The 18,838-nt window shown below is 47.8% G+C and overlaps 1 protein-coding gene across 1 annotated transcript; it reads left to right on the plus strand.

The window, feature by feature from the left end:
* The first annotated feature begins 1,934 nt into the window (after positions 1-1,934).
* On the plus strand, positions 1,935-17,357 carry TIMMDC1 (translocase of inner mitochondrial membrane domain containing 1). Its single transcript, XM_066599434.1, has 8 exons — positions 1,935-2,025; positions 12,175-12,348; positions 14,837-15,002; positions 15,908-15,996; positions 16,113-16,180; positions 16,603-16,681; positions 16,757-16,867; positions 16,948-17,357. The coding sequence occupies exons 2-8, from the start codon at positions 12,230-12,232 to the stop codon at positions 17,078-17,080; spliced, it is 765 nt and encodes a 254-aa protein (XP_066455531.1). The 5' UTR covers positions 1,935-2,025; positions 12,175-12,229; the 3' UTR covers positions 17,081-17,357.
* The last annotated feature ends 1,481 nt before the right edge of the window (positions 17,358-18,838 follow it).

Genomic DNA, 18,838 nt, shown 5'->3' on the forward strand with positions numbered 1-18,838 from the left:
TGCAGGCTCGCCTTGCCATCCATTGAACATACGTTTACATCAATTTGCAGAAACCCCTTCCCAGACAGAACGTAAACTTAAAGGGGTTGTCCGGCCATAAACATTAGGTCTCATTACTTCTGTTTGCCCAGTACAATGCACTTTGTAATATACATTGTGCATTGTAAATTAGGCAAACAGAAGTTATTCACTTACCTTTTGGAATGCCCCCCCCCCCCCCCCCCCCCCGTGTTGCTCCTCGGTTGCCATTGGTTCCGACAAGTCTCTTGTCCTCTTCTTGTCGGGCCAGCTCCAGGTGTTCTCTGCACGGGGACGCGCTTCTTCTACTCCGCGCATGCGCAGTAGATCTTCTTCTGCCGGCTGCTTCAGGAAGCTCTGGTCTGCCTGCAGGGGACGCGCGGCCGCGGGATCTTCAGCTGACAGGTAAGGGGAGTGGAGGAGGGGGAGTGGAGTGGAGTGCCGGTCTCTCACGGGGGAGGGGTGCTGCGAGCTGTCAGTAGTCAGGGGTGGGTGTGGGGAGGTGTAGGGGTGACAGACCTGTCAGTCAGTAGTCCCGGGATGGGGGTGAGGGGAAAGGTGGGGGAGCTGCTGGTCGGAGCTGTCAGCCAGTGGGGGGGGGAGGATGCTGCTGGTCGGAGCTGTCAGCCAGTGGGGTGGGGGGGGGGGGGGAGGATGCTGCTGGTCGGAGCTGTCAGCTGTTGGCTTGCGAGGGGGGGGGAGGCTCTGCTGGTCGGAGCTGTCAGCTGGTGGCTTGCGGGGGAGGGGGGGCACTGGAGGGGGACACTGTGGGGTGCATGTGTGGAGGGGGCTGTGTGTGTGTTAGTCATGTTTGGTGCTACTTTCACTTTCAATAGCTGAGGATCGCGATTCTCTGCTATTGAAAGTGCTGCTAGAGATCACGATCCTGCTAGAGCTGTGACAGCTGTTAGCAGGAGATTCCTTCATCTCCCTGGCATGTCCCCTCATTACTGGACACTGTGACAGGGCTGTCCCAGTATCCAGTGATGAGGGGACATGCCAGGGAGATGAAGGAATCTCCTGCTACAGTTGTCACAGCTCTAGCAGGAGATCGCACTGCTCTCCCTGCCCTCTCATTGCTCTGAATGGGGCCGGACGGCTGCCGGCTCTATTCAAAGCAGTGAAGCGTGCATTTGCATTATGACGCCGGTCCTCCAGTCATGTGACCGGCGTCATCGGGAGCGCGCACTGAGGAGAGAGAGGCAGCAGTGCATCATGGGAACTACCCAGCGGCGCCATCTTTGAAGAATTCTTCAGGCAAACTTTATAAAGGGAAGAAAAGGAATGAAAAGGTAAGCAGAATATCGATTTTTATGGGAAAGGCTGTTGTGTGGGATGCTTCTACTCCACAGGGCATTAATGGGGGGGAAAAAAATCAGTTTGGGCGCCAGACAACCCCTTTAATCCTGTGGTGGGAAGGGGTTAAATGAGTGGAACATAAAAGCAATCTATAAGCGCAGTATCGTCATAATGGTACTGACTAATAGAATGAACTCAACGTGAATGCCGCACAACCCCCTGAAAAATGGCGCATGGGGGAAGGGGGGGTTCTCATTTCACACCACTTACATGTTGTTGTTTTTTTAGGTTTTCCAATCCATTATATAGTAGATTAAGTAGCATAATGAAAAAAATATAACCTGTCCTGCAAAAAACAAGCCTCATATCTCTATATTAATGGGTTAATAAAAACAGTTATAGCTCTTGGAAGGCGCAGATGGAAAAAAATGGCTGGTAGTTAAGGGGTTAAAAAGGAGCATAAAAAATAAACGGGGGGGGGGGGGTCATAAAATATGTGAGGTGACTCTACAATAGGAGGACGGCAGTCACTTCTCTCTCTTCCCCCATGTTTGCTTCCTCTTCCTCCATAGAGCTGCATTAGATGCCCCTCCCCGCCTAGTCATGTGACTACAAGACCATGTGACTCACGTCATCAGACCTCCTAGGTGCCAATACATTCTAACGTGTAGCGCTGCAATATGGCGGCCTCCTGCAGATTGTGACCTGGTGAGTCGAAGGGCTGAAGTCACTGGCGTGTAATAACCTTCAATATAACATACAGCCTAGCGATTACACTACAGTGTGATGTGATATCTATGATGCACCTTGCTATATATTACACTGCATGTCATTGATTATATGTTATATATTACACTACAGTGGGATGTGATATGGAGGAAGTATATAATATGTTATATATTACACTACAGTGGGATGTGATATGGAGAAAGTATGTTACATATTACACAGAGGTGCGTGAGGGGAGCGCAACTGAAAATGGCATGCAAAACAAGGATTCAAAGGGTTAATTGACTTTGGGCCACTGAACTAGCGCTGCCAGCACACGGAGAGGGATGCCCCACATCAAATATAGTTTAGTTCAGCCTGGCCCAAAGTGGTTCTGGGCATGAACACTGGCATTAAATTGGGCAAAGAACCATTTTTTATTTTTTTTTGAGAACGTAACCGGTGATGTCAAAGGGTTAACTGAGTTTGGGTGACTGATCTAACCCAGACGGTGATGCCCTGCATCAAGTGTTACTGACTCTAGCCTGGCCCAAAGTGGTTCTGGGCATTAAAGGGGCTGTCCCGCGATAGCAAGTGGGGTTCAGCACTTCTGTATGGCCATATTAATGCACTTTGTAATGTACATCGTGCATTAAATATGAGCCATACAGAAGTTATTCACTTACCTGTTCCGTTGCTGGCGTCCCCGTCTCCATGGTGCCGTCTAATTTCAGCGTCTAATCGCCCGATTAGACGCGCTTGCGCAGATGGGTCTTTTCCGCTCGGCTCGGCAGTAGTGGCGTTCTGGCTCCGCCCCTTCTACGCGTCATCGCATAGCTCCGCCCCATGACGTGTGCCGATTCCATCCTCCTGATTGGCTGGAATCGGCACATGTGACGGGGCTGAGCTACGCGATGACGCGTACAAAGGGGCGGAGCCAGAACGCCACAACTGCCGAGCCGAAGGGAGAAGACCCATCTGCGCAAGCGCGTCTAATCGGGCGATTAGACACTGAAATTAGGCGGCACCATGGAGACGAGGACGCCAGCAACGGAACAGGTAAGTGAATAACTTCTGTATGGCTCATAATTAATGCACAATGTACATTACAAAGTGCATTAATATGGCCATACAGAAGTGTATAACCCCAACTTGCTGCCGCGGGACAACCCCTTTAAAGCTGGCATCAAGTGTGAGACGGGCAGCTTTTGAGGGTTTGAATAAGTATTGTTTTTTCAAAGAGTTAAGAGTTTGGGCCCCTGAGCTAACACTAGAGCAGAACCACTTGGGGCCACGCTGAACCCAACTGTATCTGATGTGTGGCATCACCCTCTGCGTGTTGGCAGTGTTGGATCATTGGCCCAAACCCATTTAACCCTTCAACATTGCCAGTTACTTATTATAACTAGCAAAAACTGTCTGCCACCTGTTGATCTGGATTATGATTTCTCCAGCAGGCTTTGGGGTATTTTGTCGCTTTCCGAATTGAGTGTCGTGTGCACACATCGACCAGAATCAGCCACAAATGCTGGTCTAAAACCGGGAGAGAGTCTCTACCATGTGTAGAGGCTCAGGCTTTTTATTATAACACATGACAACCGCCCTTCAATGGGCGTGCAACAGATTACATCAGTAACATATAAGATTCTCATTTGTCGGATCATACAGAATCCCCCACCTCTCTGCCCACCCCCTCCAAGTGTTGAGGTGGTATGGACTTCGTCCTCTAGCTGAAGTCATCTCCGTGTAGTGATGACTCATTGTTTACCTAGCTTCAGGATGAGGAGTGGAAGGGGGCTAGACAAACACTCAGTATTAAACACAGGATATAAGGATATACACGACACTATGGCCCTTAACTCTTAGAAGCTGGTTGTGCAACTTGTGTAACTTCTATGTACTTAACTAACATTAGATCAGACATCCATTGTCTAGCAAATACTATGATTAGATTGTGTGTGTGTCCTTTAAACTCCTGAGCTAAAAGTCATTACAATAGCAAAATACATTTGGGTTATATTAAACGATAGACATTTTATAAATAATCATCATGTCTATCACAATCCCCCCTTAAAATGTCTATCCTCTAATTTTCTATCTAATTTTCACAGTTTTCTGCGCATGAGCCTATAACTGGAGCGCGTTGAAGGTTCGTTTTAGGGTCTTCAAGGGGGTGTAGGACTTGTCCACTCCTTCTGGGGATGCATCCAGCAAACTCATGGTGGGAGCGGCTTTTCCAGCATCAGTTTCACAGGTCTCTCTGACACAGGGGATAACACAGCAGACTAGAACAGAAAAGATAATCAGTTCACATACAACAGCGACGCCCGTCTGTGCCAGGATCCTTTACCACCCGCTCATCCATGGCGAGGGCTGGTCCCAAAAGTTAGCTCTTTTTAGTTAGTGCGGTCAGCTTCTTAATAGCAACTGCGTCTTTACCCGCGGGTCACGTGTCGTCTAGGATGTAGGTACAACAAGTCTCCCCTATCACCTTACAGACACTCCCCTTTTTAGCTAAAGTCATATCTAAGGTCACTCTATTTTAAAAAAAGTCATAGTCGAGGTAGGTCCTATTGGTCGACTAGTCCCTATAAGGCGTCTCTAGTATAATTTATAAACCACTGCTAATTATAATAAACATAATTAATCCAGTCAACGTTTATTTACCATAATGATCAGGAAAATGGACTCGAATCTAGTTTTAACTTGGTCTCTAATTTTTAAAACTTGTCAGGTACCCCCCTTGGCTATCCTATGACGTCAATGTATACGTGTAGATCAAAACTACCACCAGGGGTCTCTCTTCTCGCTCTAGTATAATGTTACAATACTAGTAGCGTGCACAGGTACGCACGGCGTGGGACTCCCTAATCTTCACCCACACCAATGTCCCTCCTGGAGATAGTCCTAATGGTGAACACGTTCCAAGTCGCCTCACCCTTGCGTCAGGGTTTTCCCACTGCCCGTAAGTCCCTACTCCTAGGAGGGGGGGGATCCCTACCTCACCTCAGAGGGAGGCCATGGATTCCCTGGGCTCATTTCCGGGCATCCATACCCTCTATCTGTACAAGTTAACACCCCACAGGGTGTGCCCTCGCCGGAACCTAAGGTCTTCTGCACTATCCCTTGGCAAATGGGAATTCCACTGACAATCCATCTTAGGAGATCGGGGCAGGCGCAGTACTAGTACATTTCTCCTTTTTCTTTGGTAGCGTATGTGTTTGGCATTATCGGAACTGGCTCTTCATCTTTTTCAAACAAGGGAAACGTTGGTGTCTGACAGGATGTGGAGGAGCATAAGGGCTTTACTAAGGCACACTCCCCTGTCCAATTACCCTCCAGGCGGGTCCTCTACCTCATGTCTCCACAAAGCCAGTAAACGTCTCCTAAGGACTGGACCTGATTCTGCATCTATTCCCCTCCTATCATACTGTAGGAGGAGCAATACCCGTTGGCGAGTTCCCCAAAAATCTCCCTCCACCCTGCCTATTTGCCTGGCAGGTGTGGTTTCCAGGGTAGTCAGTAATACTCTCTCCGGTGCAAAACACTTAAGTAGTTATAGAGTATTCCTTCTTCCATTTCTCACGGACAGTGTAATTAGCGGAAATGTTCGTGAAGAGACTAATAAACCACTCTTCAGCATCTACAGGGAGATTTAGGGGGACCATCCCCGAGTGTGGTCGGGCACTACCGCACACGCAACAGTTAGACTTGTTGCTCCTGTTAGCATTGTACCTCATCAACTCCAACCAGAGATTCTGGTCAGAGTAGCCAGTCGCTACTGTCAAGGTGTCCTCAAAAGGTAGGGTCGGCTATGATCATCATGTTCGTCAAGGTCTTTATCTTACGGCGGAGGGGGTTAATTATGGGCACGGGACTAAGTGAAGGCTTCCATTCGGCTGCATCTACCATATCCCTTATTTTAAACTTCCCTAAGGGATCTGTCCTCCCGTACCGGTATGTCCCCAGACTATAAGTCTCCCCGTCCCCCGGGCTTGGATCTCCCATGGTTAGTGTAAAAACCGCATTAAAACCAAGCAGCATACTAAGTTCAGCCTTCCAATACCTGCTGTCCTTATTATTCTCAAGGAGGGTTATACGACTAATTAGGGATTTCCCGCTCTTATCTTTCTTATTTAAGGCACTTCGCGGTTTATAGGACTAGTCTGTTCCTGCGTTCCATCCCACTAATCCCCAATAACGGCAGTCTTCTCCCCAGACGTTATCAGTGGCGCAAACATATTGTATTCCCCGGGTATATAAGTCATATAACCAGCTGGACTGAGCTAAATCTGGCCTGCGGTGGGATCTTGCGCCTAGACACGGGACCACAGTACAATAGTCGAAGGAATATGCGGCTACTTAAGCATTGGACGAGTTATACTAGAAGGTAACCATACCCTCATATTCTTCCGACTAAGGATTCCAGTTGCTACCTTCCTCTCTCACTAGCCCTAACCAGAGTAACGTCTTTGGCACAACTAAGACTGGTCTCCCGGATCTGAAGCTTTCTTACAGTATGAAGCGTGGATCCATGTAAGTCTTTCGGCTAGTTTCACAGCTGTGGCAGTAGTCAGAAGCACCTGGTAGGGGCCATCAAATCGGGGCTCAAGAGGGTGCTTCCTGAGGAACTTCTTGATGCACACCCAATCCCCAGGCTGCAAGATATGTGTCCCAGTGTCTGCCTCTGAGTCTGGAAGAGAACACCTGTGCATAGGCTTTGGTTAGTTCCTTAACAACGGAAATCACATACTCAGTCAACACATCAGATTGTAATTGTAACCACTGAGGATAGTAACGACCTAGCCTTGGGGCTAGCCCAAACAATCTCGTAGGGAGACAATGTATAATCCCCCCTGGGTTCATATCTAACACTGTATAAGGCTATTGGATGACAGTCTTTCCAAAGTGGCGTCATTTTTAAGTATCTTACTTTTTAGCGTGCCACTACGTCTCTCCACCTTTCCACTACATTAAAGGTGGTACAATATGTAAAAGGCCTGGGATACACCCAGAGCAGACATGACATGTTACATTCACCTGCGAAGTTTATACCTCTGTCTGACTCTGAATCACTTCTGGTACCCCATATTCACAGTTTACCTCATTCATGAGCTTCTTTGCGGTTACCTACTTGTTTACCTTGGTAACAGGGTCGGCCTCCAACCTGCAAAGACATCAACAACAACAAGCACGTAGTCATACTTCCCAACAAGTGGGAGCTGAACGTAGTCAATTTGCAATCCCTGAAGTGGGTAGAGTGGTCCCGGCAAGTGTGATGTGGCAAATTTACTTCTGCCCTGTCTTACCCATGGCATAGATCATGCTAAACCGGACAAATGATGCAGCAGCTACAGAGAACCTAGAAGTCGCCCAACCTCTTTCAAGCGTCGTCGTCATTACTGCTTTACTAGGTGGGTCTTTGCGTCCATCAGCTGGGCCATCATGGGATACAGGAACTGTGGTGGGCAAGTGCTGTTGACTGTTCACCACACGCTGTCCTGTTTCTGCTGCTCCCATATTAGTCCATTTATTCTTTCCTTCCTTGCTGGCTGGTAACTGTAAAAGTCTTTAGCATATCAAAGTCCAAATTTTTGTCAATGTCCAAAGTTTTTTTTTTACCACCGACTCATGCTGTCAGTATCTTTCTTCTTTCTTCCACGGCTTGAGGGCCGCTGCCTTTGCTGCGCTGTCAGCGAGGGTGTCGTCTCTCGCCTCTCCAGTGTAGGAATCGGTGCGAACTCTCAACTTTGTCAGGTAGAAGCAGGGCCTCCATGCAACTCTGTACCGCTGCACCATTCTCAATTGGTTGTCCTGCTAAGGTAAAAAACTGTCTGGCCTTCCATATTGGGCCGTAATCATGAGCTATGCCAAATGCATACCAGGAGTCAGTGTAAAGGATTGCCGGTCTTACCGCTCGCCACTCTACACGCCTCAGTGAGGGCCTTCCATTCCGCTTATTGTACTGTGACATGCGGAGGCAGAGCTTCTGCTTCTAGGACATCTTGTTGTGTGACCACTGCATATCCGATGTGGAGTCATCAATCCTCACCCTGGTACCATCTGCAAAAAGCTCAACATATGCATTATCAACAGGGGTTCTGGTAACTGTTTGCATATCTGCAGTTTCTTACTGAATTAGTACTAAATAATCGTGCTGATGTTCTATTTCACATGGCTCGGAATCTTGTAGCACAAAATCATTTATTTATTTTTTTTCAAACCCAATAGCTGATCTACAACACCTAGATCATCTATGACCCAGATCACCTATGCCTCCCCCCTTTGGAACCGCAATACTCAATGGAAAAAGAGTCATTGCGTTCAAACTAGTAAACCAAGAGGCACAAAAACAAGCACTTTGTAGGTCAAGGTGACATTGTATGCAGCGAAGTCTGAGCGAAAATCTCCTTACAAAAAAATTTTTTTCCTTTCAGGTCGCAGTTAGCATTTTTTAACACAAGGGGGCGCCACACAATTCAAATTTTACGTCACCCAGTGTAATAGTATTTCAGGGTATGGCCAGCGTTTAGCTTTTACTCTCCTGTCGGAATATAATTATAGCTTCAGTGTAGACTGACACTAGAATATACAAAAGACTTAAAGAAAAACTAAAGAATACGGATGACTTAACATCCTACTCTGGGCAATTCAATCCCTCTTTCTTCACATAAAAAGTTAAATTACTTCACCAAATTGCATGAAAAAGTTTGCTGGGTGACTATAGGGAAATTATTCCATCTGTAGGAGCCTTCCATAACATCATCTGTCTGAGTATCCATTGGAGAAGCGGGCAGTGGAAAACAGAGCCCCTGGGAACATGAGAGAGCGTCCCCTGTCATGTATTCCCGGCCTCTGCCCCCCATGCATCAACTCCAATCTTCCATGCACTATAAACCAGCTTAGTCATCTACTATGTCCCAAGCTTCATCTCCACAAAGGTTTGTTTCCCTGAACTTATCACACATCCAAAGTGGCCACATCTTGGAGTGTAACAAAGTCTGGTCAAACAAAACCTTACTTCAGACAATCATGATGTTAGCACTGGATACAGTGGCATTGGGAAATATAGGCCTCCCAAATGCAGCAAAATGGCCGCCAGAGGCAGAAAGGGGGCGGGGCTACAAATCTCCCAGGTGAGGCAAAATGGCCGCTGGAGGACCGGGCGGGGCCAGGGGCAGCAGCACTTCCAGGTGAGGCAAAATGGCTGCTGAGTAGCAGCACTTCCAGGTGAGGCAAGATGGCTGCTGGAGGAGGAAGGGGCGGGGCCAGGTCCTGTCCCGGATGGGGAGGGACCGGAAGTAACATCACACACCCTGAAAGTGAGCACATGGGGGGAAGTAACTTCAGGGTGGGGGCAGGCCTCACTACATTTACTGCAGAGTCACACTATGTTGGATTGTAAACATTGCAAGCACGGCCGCCATTACAGGGAGGGGCCGCAGTCAACACAAAGACATTACATTGTTCATAAGCAATACACATACCCCCCTACATGCTTTCTCCTCTTCAATCTCTTAACTACATTATACCTTCTCCTAGCAATCTAAAAACACCTTTCTTTCTGCTAGGCTTCCTGCTCATCTTCTGAAAACTTTCTACAACCTATCTTATCTGTCCATGACCTAACATTTCTTTCTGCAACTTTTCCTGGTCCTTCTCTTTGTATAACATTTCTACATGTTCAGTAAACTCTGCTGCCTTCAGCAACCAGATGACAAGCTCTATGACCTTTGTCCTTGCTCACTTTGCTCAACTCTATGCTACCTGCTTATTCTATTCTATTCAAAGTTTCTGCACACAGTACTGTTTCTCTTGTAAAATCTGCTTTCTTCAAATCCTTTCCATATAACCTCTTTCCCACTCAGAATTATAATGCACATTAATTCTACAAAACACAGGGAACGACAAAGTAAACAGAAAGGGTTAATTGGAAAAAGCTTTCAGCTCACTCTTATCAGCAGCCCTCCCCCCAACAATAAACACTGCACATTCTTTCTATAATACCAGACAGACGGGATTACTGGAGAATACCCACAACGGCTCAAGGTATATATATATCTCATCCACCTTTATATCAACCCAAGGTATATATCTCATCTACCTTTATATCAACCCAAGGTCTACTAGCAATCCCGAAGAGCACTTCCTGTACACGTCCTAGACAGGACATTTAGCTATACACAGAGACTGACGATTATTTTCAATGACCAAAACCTCAATAATATTCTGGAGAAATCAGCCGTCACAAAGCACGGCTATACTTCACAGTATATACCTTTCCACATATGAGAACATAACACGCTCAATCATAAAGTTAAGTATACGTATCATAAATCTTCCTAACCTCACACTAGTTTTACCTAGGAGCACGTGTCACTGGCGTGTTCCCTCAGACTTAAACAGCCGAGTCCGCCCTCCCGACACATTAACCCTCACAGAATTTATCTCTTGGTCTTGTATACACAATTTTTAACCGTCTCAGACATAACAGACACAGCATACAAAATACCCCTTAAGCAGGTTAAAACGGTGGTCTTTTCCGAGTAAGAAAGAACTATATTACCTGCCTTTCATTGATTTATCACTCTGGATCAGGAACAGGCAGAAAAGCAGTCAGAACCCAGATCACATCGGTAGATTTACATAAAGCAATCTTACCATGTTCTGTAGATTTTCGGGCCCCTGAGTTCTGCGTGCCATCCGCCGATCTCTGTATTTTTCCAGAATGAAAGAAATCAAAATCTCTTAACTCGGTCCACCCAGAGACGCCACTGATCTGGATTATGATTTCTCCAGCAGGCTTTGGGGTATTTTGTCGCTTTCCGAATTGAGTGTCGTGTGCACACATCGACCAGAATCAGCCACAAATGCTGGTCTAAAACCGGGAGAGAGTCTCTACCATGTGTAGAGGCTCAGGCTTTTTATTATAACACATGACAACCGCCCTTCAATGGGCGTGCAACAGATTACATCAGTAACATATAAGATTCTCATTTGTCGGATCATACAGAATCCCCCACCTCTCTGCCCACCCCCTCCAAGTGTTGAGGTGGTATGGACTTCGTCCTCTAGCTGAAGTCATCTCCGTGTAGTGATGACTCATTGTTTACCTAGCTTCAGGATGAGGAGTGGAAGGGGGCTAGACAAACACTCAGTATTAAACACAGGATATAAGGATATACACGACACTATGGCCCTTAACTCTTAGAAGCTGGTTGTGCAACTTGTGTAACTTCTATGTACTTAACTAACATTAGATCAGACATCCATTGTCTAGCAAATACTATGATTAGATTGTGTGTGTGTCCTTTAAACTCCTGAGCTAAAAGTCATTACAATAGCAAAATACATTTGGGTTATATTAAACGATAGACATTTTATAAATAATCATCATGTCTATCACACTGTGATGCCCAGAACCACATTGGGCGAGGCTGAGCTCCACTATATTTAATGCAGGGTATCGCCCTCTGGTTGCTGGCAGTGCTAGTTCAGTGGCCCAAACTCATTTAACCCTTTAAATCCCTGTTTTGTCTCCCACACTGCGGCCCATTTTTTTATTCCTCCCGACTTCCTGCAATATAATTTATTATTAAATAAGTTCTCTTTATTACACAAGGAAAAAACAGGAATACGTTTATTGCAGATAAGAAACCACTTCAGCATTGTTTGCACTGCTTTGTCCTACGAGACGATGATGGACTATAACACTGCAGTGTGATGGGGATGACGGACGCTGTGTATAGTGCTGCAGTGTGATGGGGATGACGGACGCTGTGTATAGCGCTGCAGTGTGAGGCGGGTGATGGACGCTGTGTATAACGCTGCAGTGTGATGTGGGTGATGGACGTTGTGTATAACGCTGCAGTGTGATGGGCGTTGTGTATAACGCTGCAGTGTGATGTGGGTGATGGACGCTGTGTATAGCGCTGCAGTGTGATGGACGTTGTGTATAACGCTGCAGTGTGAGGTGGGGGATGGACGCTGTGTTCAGCGCTGCAGTGTGAGGTGGGTGATGGACGCTGTGTATAACGCTGCAGTGTGAGGCGGGTGATGGACGCTGTGTATTGTGGGCGTTGTGTATAACGCTGCAGTGTGATGTGGATGATGTACTTATATACAGTTATGTCTTTCTCCTCTCTTCAGTGTCTCGGGGTTTCGCCCAGGCTGGCGCACGTTTGTCGCTCTGGCATATCTTGTAATGGCAGACAGTTCTCCCTCGGAGCCACAAGACCCGTCCCTCTCCCTTCCTCACAGTTTTCGGGTCCCTGTTCCTGCAGACAGCGGCTGGGAGCGGGTCCGGGAGATTTATCGACGCAAGTGAGTAACCGTGGAATATGGCTGATGTCTGGTCTCTGAGGGCAACGCTGTAGAGGATGACCTGGGCACAACGTGTGAGATTATCCCTGAGATGGCATCCTCACAAGGCAATATAATCACTCAGTGAGAGCGCCCCATACAGGACAGGGCAGGCTCTGCCCCTGCTCCTCTGTTACCGTTGTCCTTAGCGACTGCCCCTTGCTCCTCTCTTGCCCCGGCCCTTAGTAACGGTCTTTGTCTCCTGCCGTTAGTGATTGCCCCTACTCCTCTGTTGCCCCTACCTTTAGTAACTGTCCCAGTCTCCTGCCCTTAATGATTGCCCTTGGTTCTCTGTTACCCCTGACCTTAGGCCTCATGTCCATGGGAAAAATCAGGCCCGCGCGGATTTCTGCTGCGGATGCATTATAATTTTCTTCTTTTTTTTTTTTCATGCGGGAGATCAATTGAGATATGAGCTCCCACACGCGTGATCCGCACTAAAATGTAGCATGTCGCGTTTTTTCCCCGCACATGAAATCTGCAAATCACTTAAAATACCATCCGCGGCTACTTAAATAACCACGGATGGTCAATGCTTTCCTATGGGATGCGGATTTGCATTTTTTTTCATGCGCGGATTTGCTAAATGTAATTTCTCCGGTGATATGAGGCCTTAGTGATTGCCCCTGCTCCTCTGTTACCCCTGTCCTTAGTGATTGCCCCTGCCCCTCTGTTACCCCTGTCCTTAGTGATTGCCCCTGCTCCTCTGTTACCCCTGTCCTTAGTGATTGCCCCTGCTCCTCTGTTACCCCTGCCCTTAGTGATTGCCCCTGCTCCTCTGTTACCCCTGTCCTTAGTGATTGCCCCTGCTCCTCTGTTACCCCTGTCCTTAGTGATTGCCCCTGCTCCTCTGTTACCCCTGTCCTTAGTGATTGCCCCTGCTCCTCTGTTACCCCTGTCCTTAGTGATTGCCCCTGCTCCTCTGTTACCCCTGTCCTTAGTGATTGCCCCTGCTCCTCTGTTACCCCTGTCCTTAGTGATTGCCCCTGCTCCTCTGTTACCCCTGTCCTTAGTGATTGCCCCTGCTCCTCTGTTACCCCTGTCCTTAGTGATTGCCCCTGCTCCTCTGTTACCCCTGTCCATAGTGATTGCCCCTGCTCCTCTGTTACTCCTGCCCTTAGTGATTGCCCTTGCTCCGCTGTTGCCCCTGCTCCTCTGTTACCCCTGTCCTTAGTGATTGCCCCTGCTCCCCTGTTACTCCTGCCCTTAGTGATTGCCCTTGCTCCGCTGTTGCCCCTGCTCCTCTGTTACCCCTACCCTTAGTGATTGCCCTTGCTCCTCTGTTGCCCCTGCTCCTCTGTTACCCCTGCCCTTAGTGATTGCCCCTGCTCCTCTGTTACCCCTGTCCATAGTGATTGCCCCTGCTCCTCTGTTACCCCTGTCCATAGTGATTGCCCCTGCTCCTCTGTTACCCCTGTCCATAGTGATTGCCCCTGCTCCTCTGTTACCCCTGTCCATAGTGATTGCCCCTGCTCCTCTGTTACCCCTGCCCTTAGTGATTGCCCTTGCTCCTCTGTTACCCCTGCCCTTAGTGATTGCCCCTGCTCCTCTGTTACCCCTGCCCTTAGTGATTGCCCTTGCTCCTCTGTTGCCCCTGCTCCTGTTACCCCTGCCCTTAGTGATTGCCCTTGCTCCGCTGTTGCCCCTGCTCCTCTGTTGCCCCTGCCCTTAGTGATTGCCCCTGCTCCTCTGTTACCCCTGCCCTTAGTGATTGCCCTTGCTCCGCTGTTACCCCTGCCCTTAGTGATTGCCCCTGCTCCTCTGTTACCCCTGCCCTTAGTGATTGCCCTTGCTCCGCTGTTACCCCTGCCCTTAGTGATTGCCCCTGCTCCTCTGTTACCCCTGCCCTTAGTGATTGCCCCTGCTCCTCTGTTACCCCTGTCCTTAGTGATTGCCCCTGCTCCTCTGTTACCCCTGCCCTTAGTGATTGCCCCTGCTCCTCTGTTACCCCTGCCCTTAGTGATTGCCCTTGCTCCGCTGTTAACCCTGCCCTTAGTGACTGCCCTTGCTCCTCTGTTACCCCTGCCCTTAGTGATTGCCCCTGCTCCTCTGTTACCCCTGCCCTTAGTGACTGCCCCTGCTCCTCTGTTACCCCTGCCCTTAGTGATTGCCCCTGCCCTTAGTGATTGCCCTTGCTCCGCTGTTACCCCTGCCCTTAGTGATTGCCCTTGCTCCTCTGTTACCCCTGCCCTTAGTGATTGCCCCTGCTCCTCTGTTACCCCTGCCCTTAGTGATTGCCCCTGCTCCGCTGTTACCCCTGCCCTTAGTGATTGCCCTTGCTCCTCTGTTACCCCTGCCCTTAGTGATTGCCCCTGCTCCTCTGTTACCCCTGCCCTTAGTGATTGCCCCTGCTCCTCTGTTACCCCTGCCCTTAGTGACTGCCGCTACGTCTGTTAATGCTCCTCCCAATATGGCCTTGTTTTCATCCTCCCTGGTCGTATTCTTGCAGTGATCGTGGTGAGTTCTCGCAGGAAGCAGTATTTATTGCGAAGAGCACGCTGACCGCAGCTTTGATCGGCTTGGTCTATGGCGGTGTACCAGCAGCTCGCTTCAGCCGGGAGCAGTATGTGAAGCACAATCAAGCCGAGCTTTACCGTCACCGGATAGAGGCTGTGGTGAGGATGGGTATAGTACGCTGCTATCTGGGCTGTTCCATAATGTGAGAACTCTGTTATATAAGGTAGTATTTGCACAGGCGATATTCCCGTGTGACTTCTGTCCATTGCGATATGGATAGGACTCATTTGAATGGGTTCTTCACATGAGTGATTTTTACTTGGACTGATCGTCTGAGTTTGGGAAATCCCTACATGTCCTAGTTTTGTGCGAGTCTCAAACAAGACTTACCAATCAGAAAAATAGAAGAAACCTCTATAGCGCCATCTATTGAATGGCAGCATTCCTTCAAATCAAAGTGCCCATATTAAAAAAAAAAAAAAAAAAAAAGTCTACAATGATTGTGATTTTTTTTAAACCAAGCCTAAGCTTGAGACCTACTGCCAGACTAAGACTAAGCCAGAGACCTACTGCATACTGCTGAGGGACAAACACCCTTAAACAGTCTGCATATGCATGGTTTCTGGCTTGGTTTAAAAATCCCAATCATTGTAGGCTTTTTTTATACGGTCACTTTGAATTGAAGGAATACTGCTGTCCAATAGATGGCACTGTAGAGGTATGTTTCCATCTTTCTGATTTGCATAAATTTCCCAGAGGAGCATTGCCTTATAAGTCTCCTTATTTAGCTTTTAGGTGTCCCCACACTCCTTCTGGGTGCTCTCCTTGACTGTACCATCCCCATATCCACTCACCCCCTAGGTGTGCCCATACACTTATTGGGTGCTCTCCTTAAGGAGACACGACACCGCTTCAATCAAGACTAGGACATGCAATGTACACAAACAAAGATGGTGTCCGTGTGCTGTACGATGCAAGTTGTGCGCCACTCGCCACCACCATGTTAATATTGGTTATAGTATGTGTCACTTCAGCACATGACTGCCTTTCAATGTCTCCTTAGAGGTCCATTCATAATGCCGCCATCCGGGGTTTCCTCCGTTATGGATTTCGTTGGGGATGGAGAGTTGCAGCTTTTGTCGGCATTTTTAAGTAAGTACTTTCCCCTAGAGCTTTCCCTCTGCCCTTTACACCATATGCTTCTTATTGCTATGTTCTATTTCATCATCCGTACCGCTCAGTAACACACAATGCCTTCTGTTCTCCAGCTGTGTCAGCGCTGGCCTCTCGGCATACCGGAATAAAGTTGTAGTCACCAATTTTGCCGCGGCCGGAGGTAAGTAGATATGGCCATGAGATGGAGAGGGTGGCCTAGGATGGCGGGATGGGTTGACTTATTTATGACAACCATTCTACAGTGACCGATCAGTGGTCTTGGACGAGTCTTCTGGAGGCCGCGATGAACGTTTTGAATTGTCCTCGCTTCCACAACTCCTACGCTCATACAGACTATGGCAGTCGCCATTTTGGTCCTAAATGCATGATTTGTTCAGCTTGCAGAGGTTGGGAATGAATCTGAACTTACTGTTTTGGTGACCTTCAAGGTGCAACTGGTATGTTGTATGGTGCAAGTATCGCGTGTGACTGCTGCGCGGTGCAATGCCGGTATCAACTGTGGGTGCAACTAATCCTTTTTGCATTCTGACTATCAGCTGTCGGTGCACACAGTGTAACTCCTTCCTTCTGTCTCATTCATAGCGGTGACTGGCGGTTTATTCCGGCTGAACTTGGGCCTTCGTGGCCTGATTGGGGGCTCTGCCATCGGAGCATTACTTGGGTAAGTGGCATTTCTATGGCAGCGCTCTCTGTTATTTCTCCTATACTTTCTTCTCACATACGTCTCTGTTTTCAGTATTCCTGCCGGAGCGTTAATATCTGGTTTACAGACCCTTGCTGGAGAGGATGTGCGTCAGCACAAGTACAAGGAACATCAGCAGCTCCAGGAGCGTCGGATAGAGGAATGGTGCGTATGTGAAATGCCAGTACACACATACATGTGATCCCGAGGTTCGCTGTGACCTCCCAATGTGTTCTCCCTCTCAGGGCTAAGCGGGTGGCACTCACGGATGTCGTTGTGCAGGAGATTCAGGAAGCCAGCCAAGAGTCATCAGAGAAGGACGTAGAGAAAATCAACGAGTTGTTAGAACTCCATGAAACTGCCACCCCTGAACGGTGATGAGAGAGATGGGAGTCTAAGACTACCTGCTTCCCATACACACCTGTGTAATGACTGAGCTGACAGGCAGCACCCCTTCTCCACCACCTCCAGTCATATTCACTGTGTGTGGACTTGCCAGACTGATACAGGAGAATCTGGAGCAGGAGGAAGTGAATTTACCAGACCACACTGACCTCTACTACTCAAGAGCTTCTCTGTGAGAATTGCACCCATGAGCAAAAGAGGACGAGGCTGACAAAGTGCTGAGGACAATAAATGAGAACGTTCCAGAGTGCCTTCTTGTGGTGTTTTATTGAGTTCAGCTTAGGACAACCAAGAGTGACGTAATATCTACAAAGGGGAGTACGTCGAATCCCATCCATGTATAACTATACTCCTCATCATCTGCAGTGATGTGTCCCCATGGGATGCTGTGGATCTGCTGTTGTTCTCATGCTGGGGTCATGGTGTCTGTGACCCTCCAGGTGAGGGCCATCCCTAGAAGACTAATATTAACAGTTAGGGTGCCTACCCACTAGCGTTTTGTTTCTGCTGCGAATTCACGCATTTTGTTTTTCCAATTGTCAATGGGCCTTTCAATTGTTAAAAATGCAACACAACGTTTTTGGTGTGTTGCGTTTTTAACATTAGAAAGTCCCATTAACAATTGGAAAAAGAAAACACAGCGAATTCGTAGCAGAAAAAACGCTAGTGGGTAGGCACCCTTAGGGCTCCTTTCCACTGGCGATAGCGATATCGCTCCGAGAAAATCGCAATGTTAAAATCGCATCGCTGCCAAAATCGCAAGCTTTTGCGTTGCGAGACATCTGGTTTTCCATCGCTCTCTATGGGCAACAGAAAAAATGCAAAACGCTGAAACAATCCTCCTGCTGCGATGTTTAATCCTCGCATCGCAGCTTGCCCTTAAACATCGCTAGTGGAAAGGTTGTCATAGAACAACATGTGTGGGACTTTCCTGCGAGAGCTCGCACTCTCACATCGCACTGAAAACGTGCGATTACCTCGCCAGTGGAAAGGAGCCCTTACAGAGAGGACATTTTCTCATCTCTTTATTGATGAGACATAGGGGCAGCTGGAGGAAGACTCCTGTCATCAACACTGTCCTCTGTAGTTGTATTCGTGAAACCAGATGTCCAGGGAAGGCTAATAAACACTCTATAAAAACATAAAAATCAAGCACCTAAAAGTCTAATGTAGTGACCTTTTTAACCGCTTGTGATGACTAGACACCTCCACGACACATAGAAGAGAGAGTTCACCCAGTTAACAGAGTTTGAGAGAGGCGCATTATTGGAATGTGAAGCTGGATGGTCGTATGGACGAATTGTCCACTACCGGGCCATTCTGATCAGACCGTTGGGAGTTATTGGCTACCATGGTCAACAAAGACAGCTTTTGTTTAAGGCTTGTTCATAAATCTCCTTCAAATATTCCATGTGTGATCTGACCAGTGATTTGTAAAGAGGGCAAGCGATGTTCTTGTCATCTACAGTTTGTCTCTTTTGATGCACCCCATGATCCTATTTGCCTTGGTAGCAGCTGCCTGACACTGGTTGCTCCAGTTAAGCTTACAGTTAAATAAAATCGCCCAACTCCTTTTTCATGTCAGTGTTACCCAGTGGCTTCCCATTTAGTGTATAATGGTGACATGTATTTCCTTTTACAAGTGCAGAACTTTACATTTATCAGTGTTAACCCTTTCAAATCCAGTCTGACGTCATAAGACATTATGATTTAAGGCTGTACAGCTCCGAT

This window comes from Eleutherodactylus coqui, chromosome 4 (assembly GCF_035609145.1).
Source record: "Eleutherodactylus coqui strain aEleCoq1 chromosome 4, aEleCoq1.hap1, whole genome shotgun sequence".
In the NCBI taxonomy this organism is placed as follows: domain Eukaryota; kingdom Metazoa; phylum Chordata; class Amphibia; order Anura; family Eleutherodactylidae; genus Eleutherodactylus; species Eleutherodactylus coqui.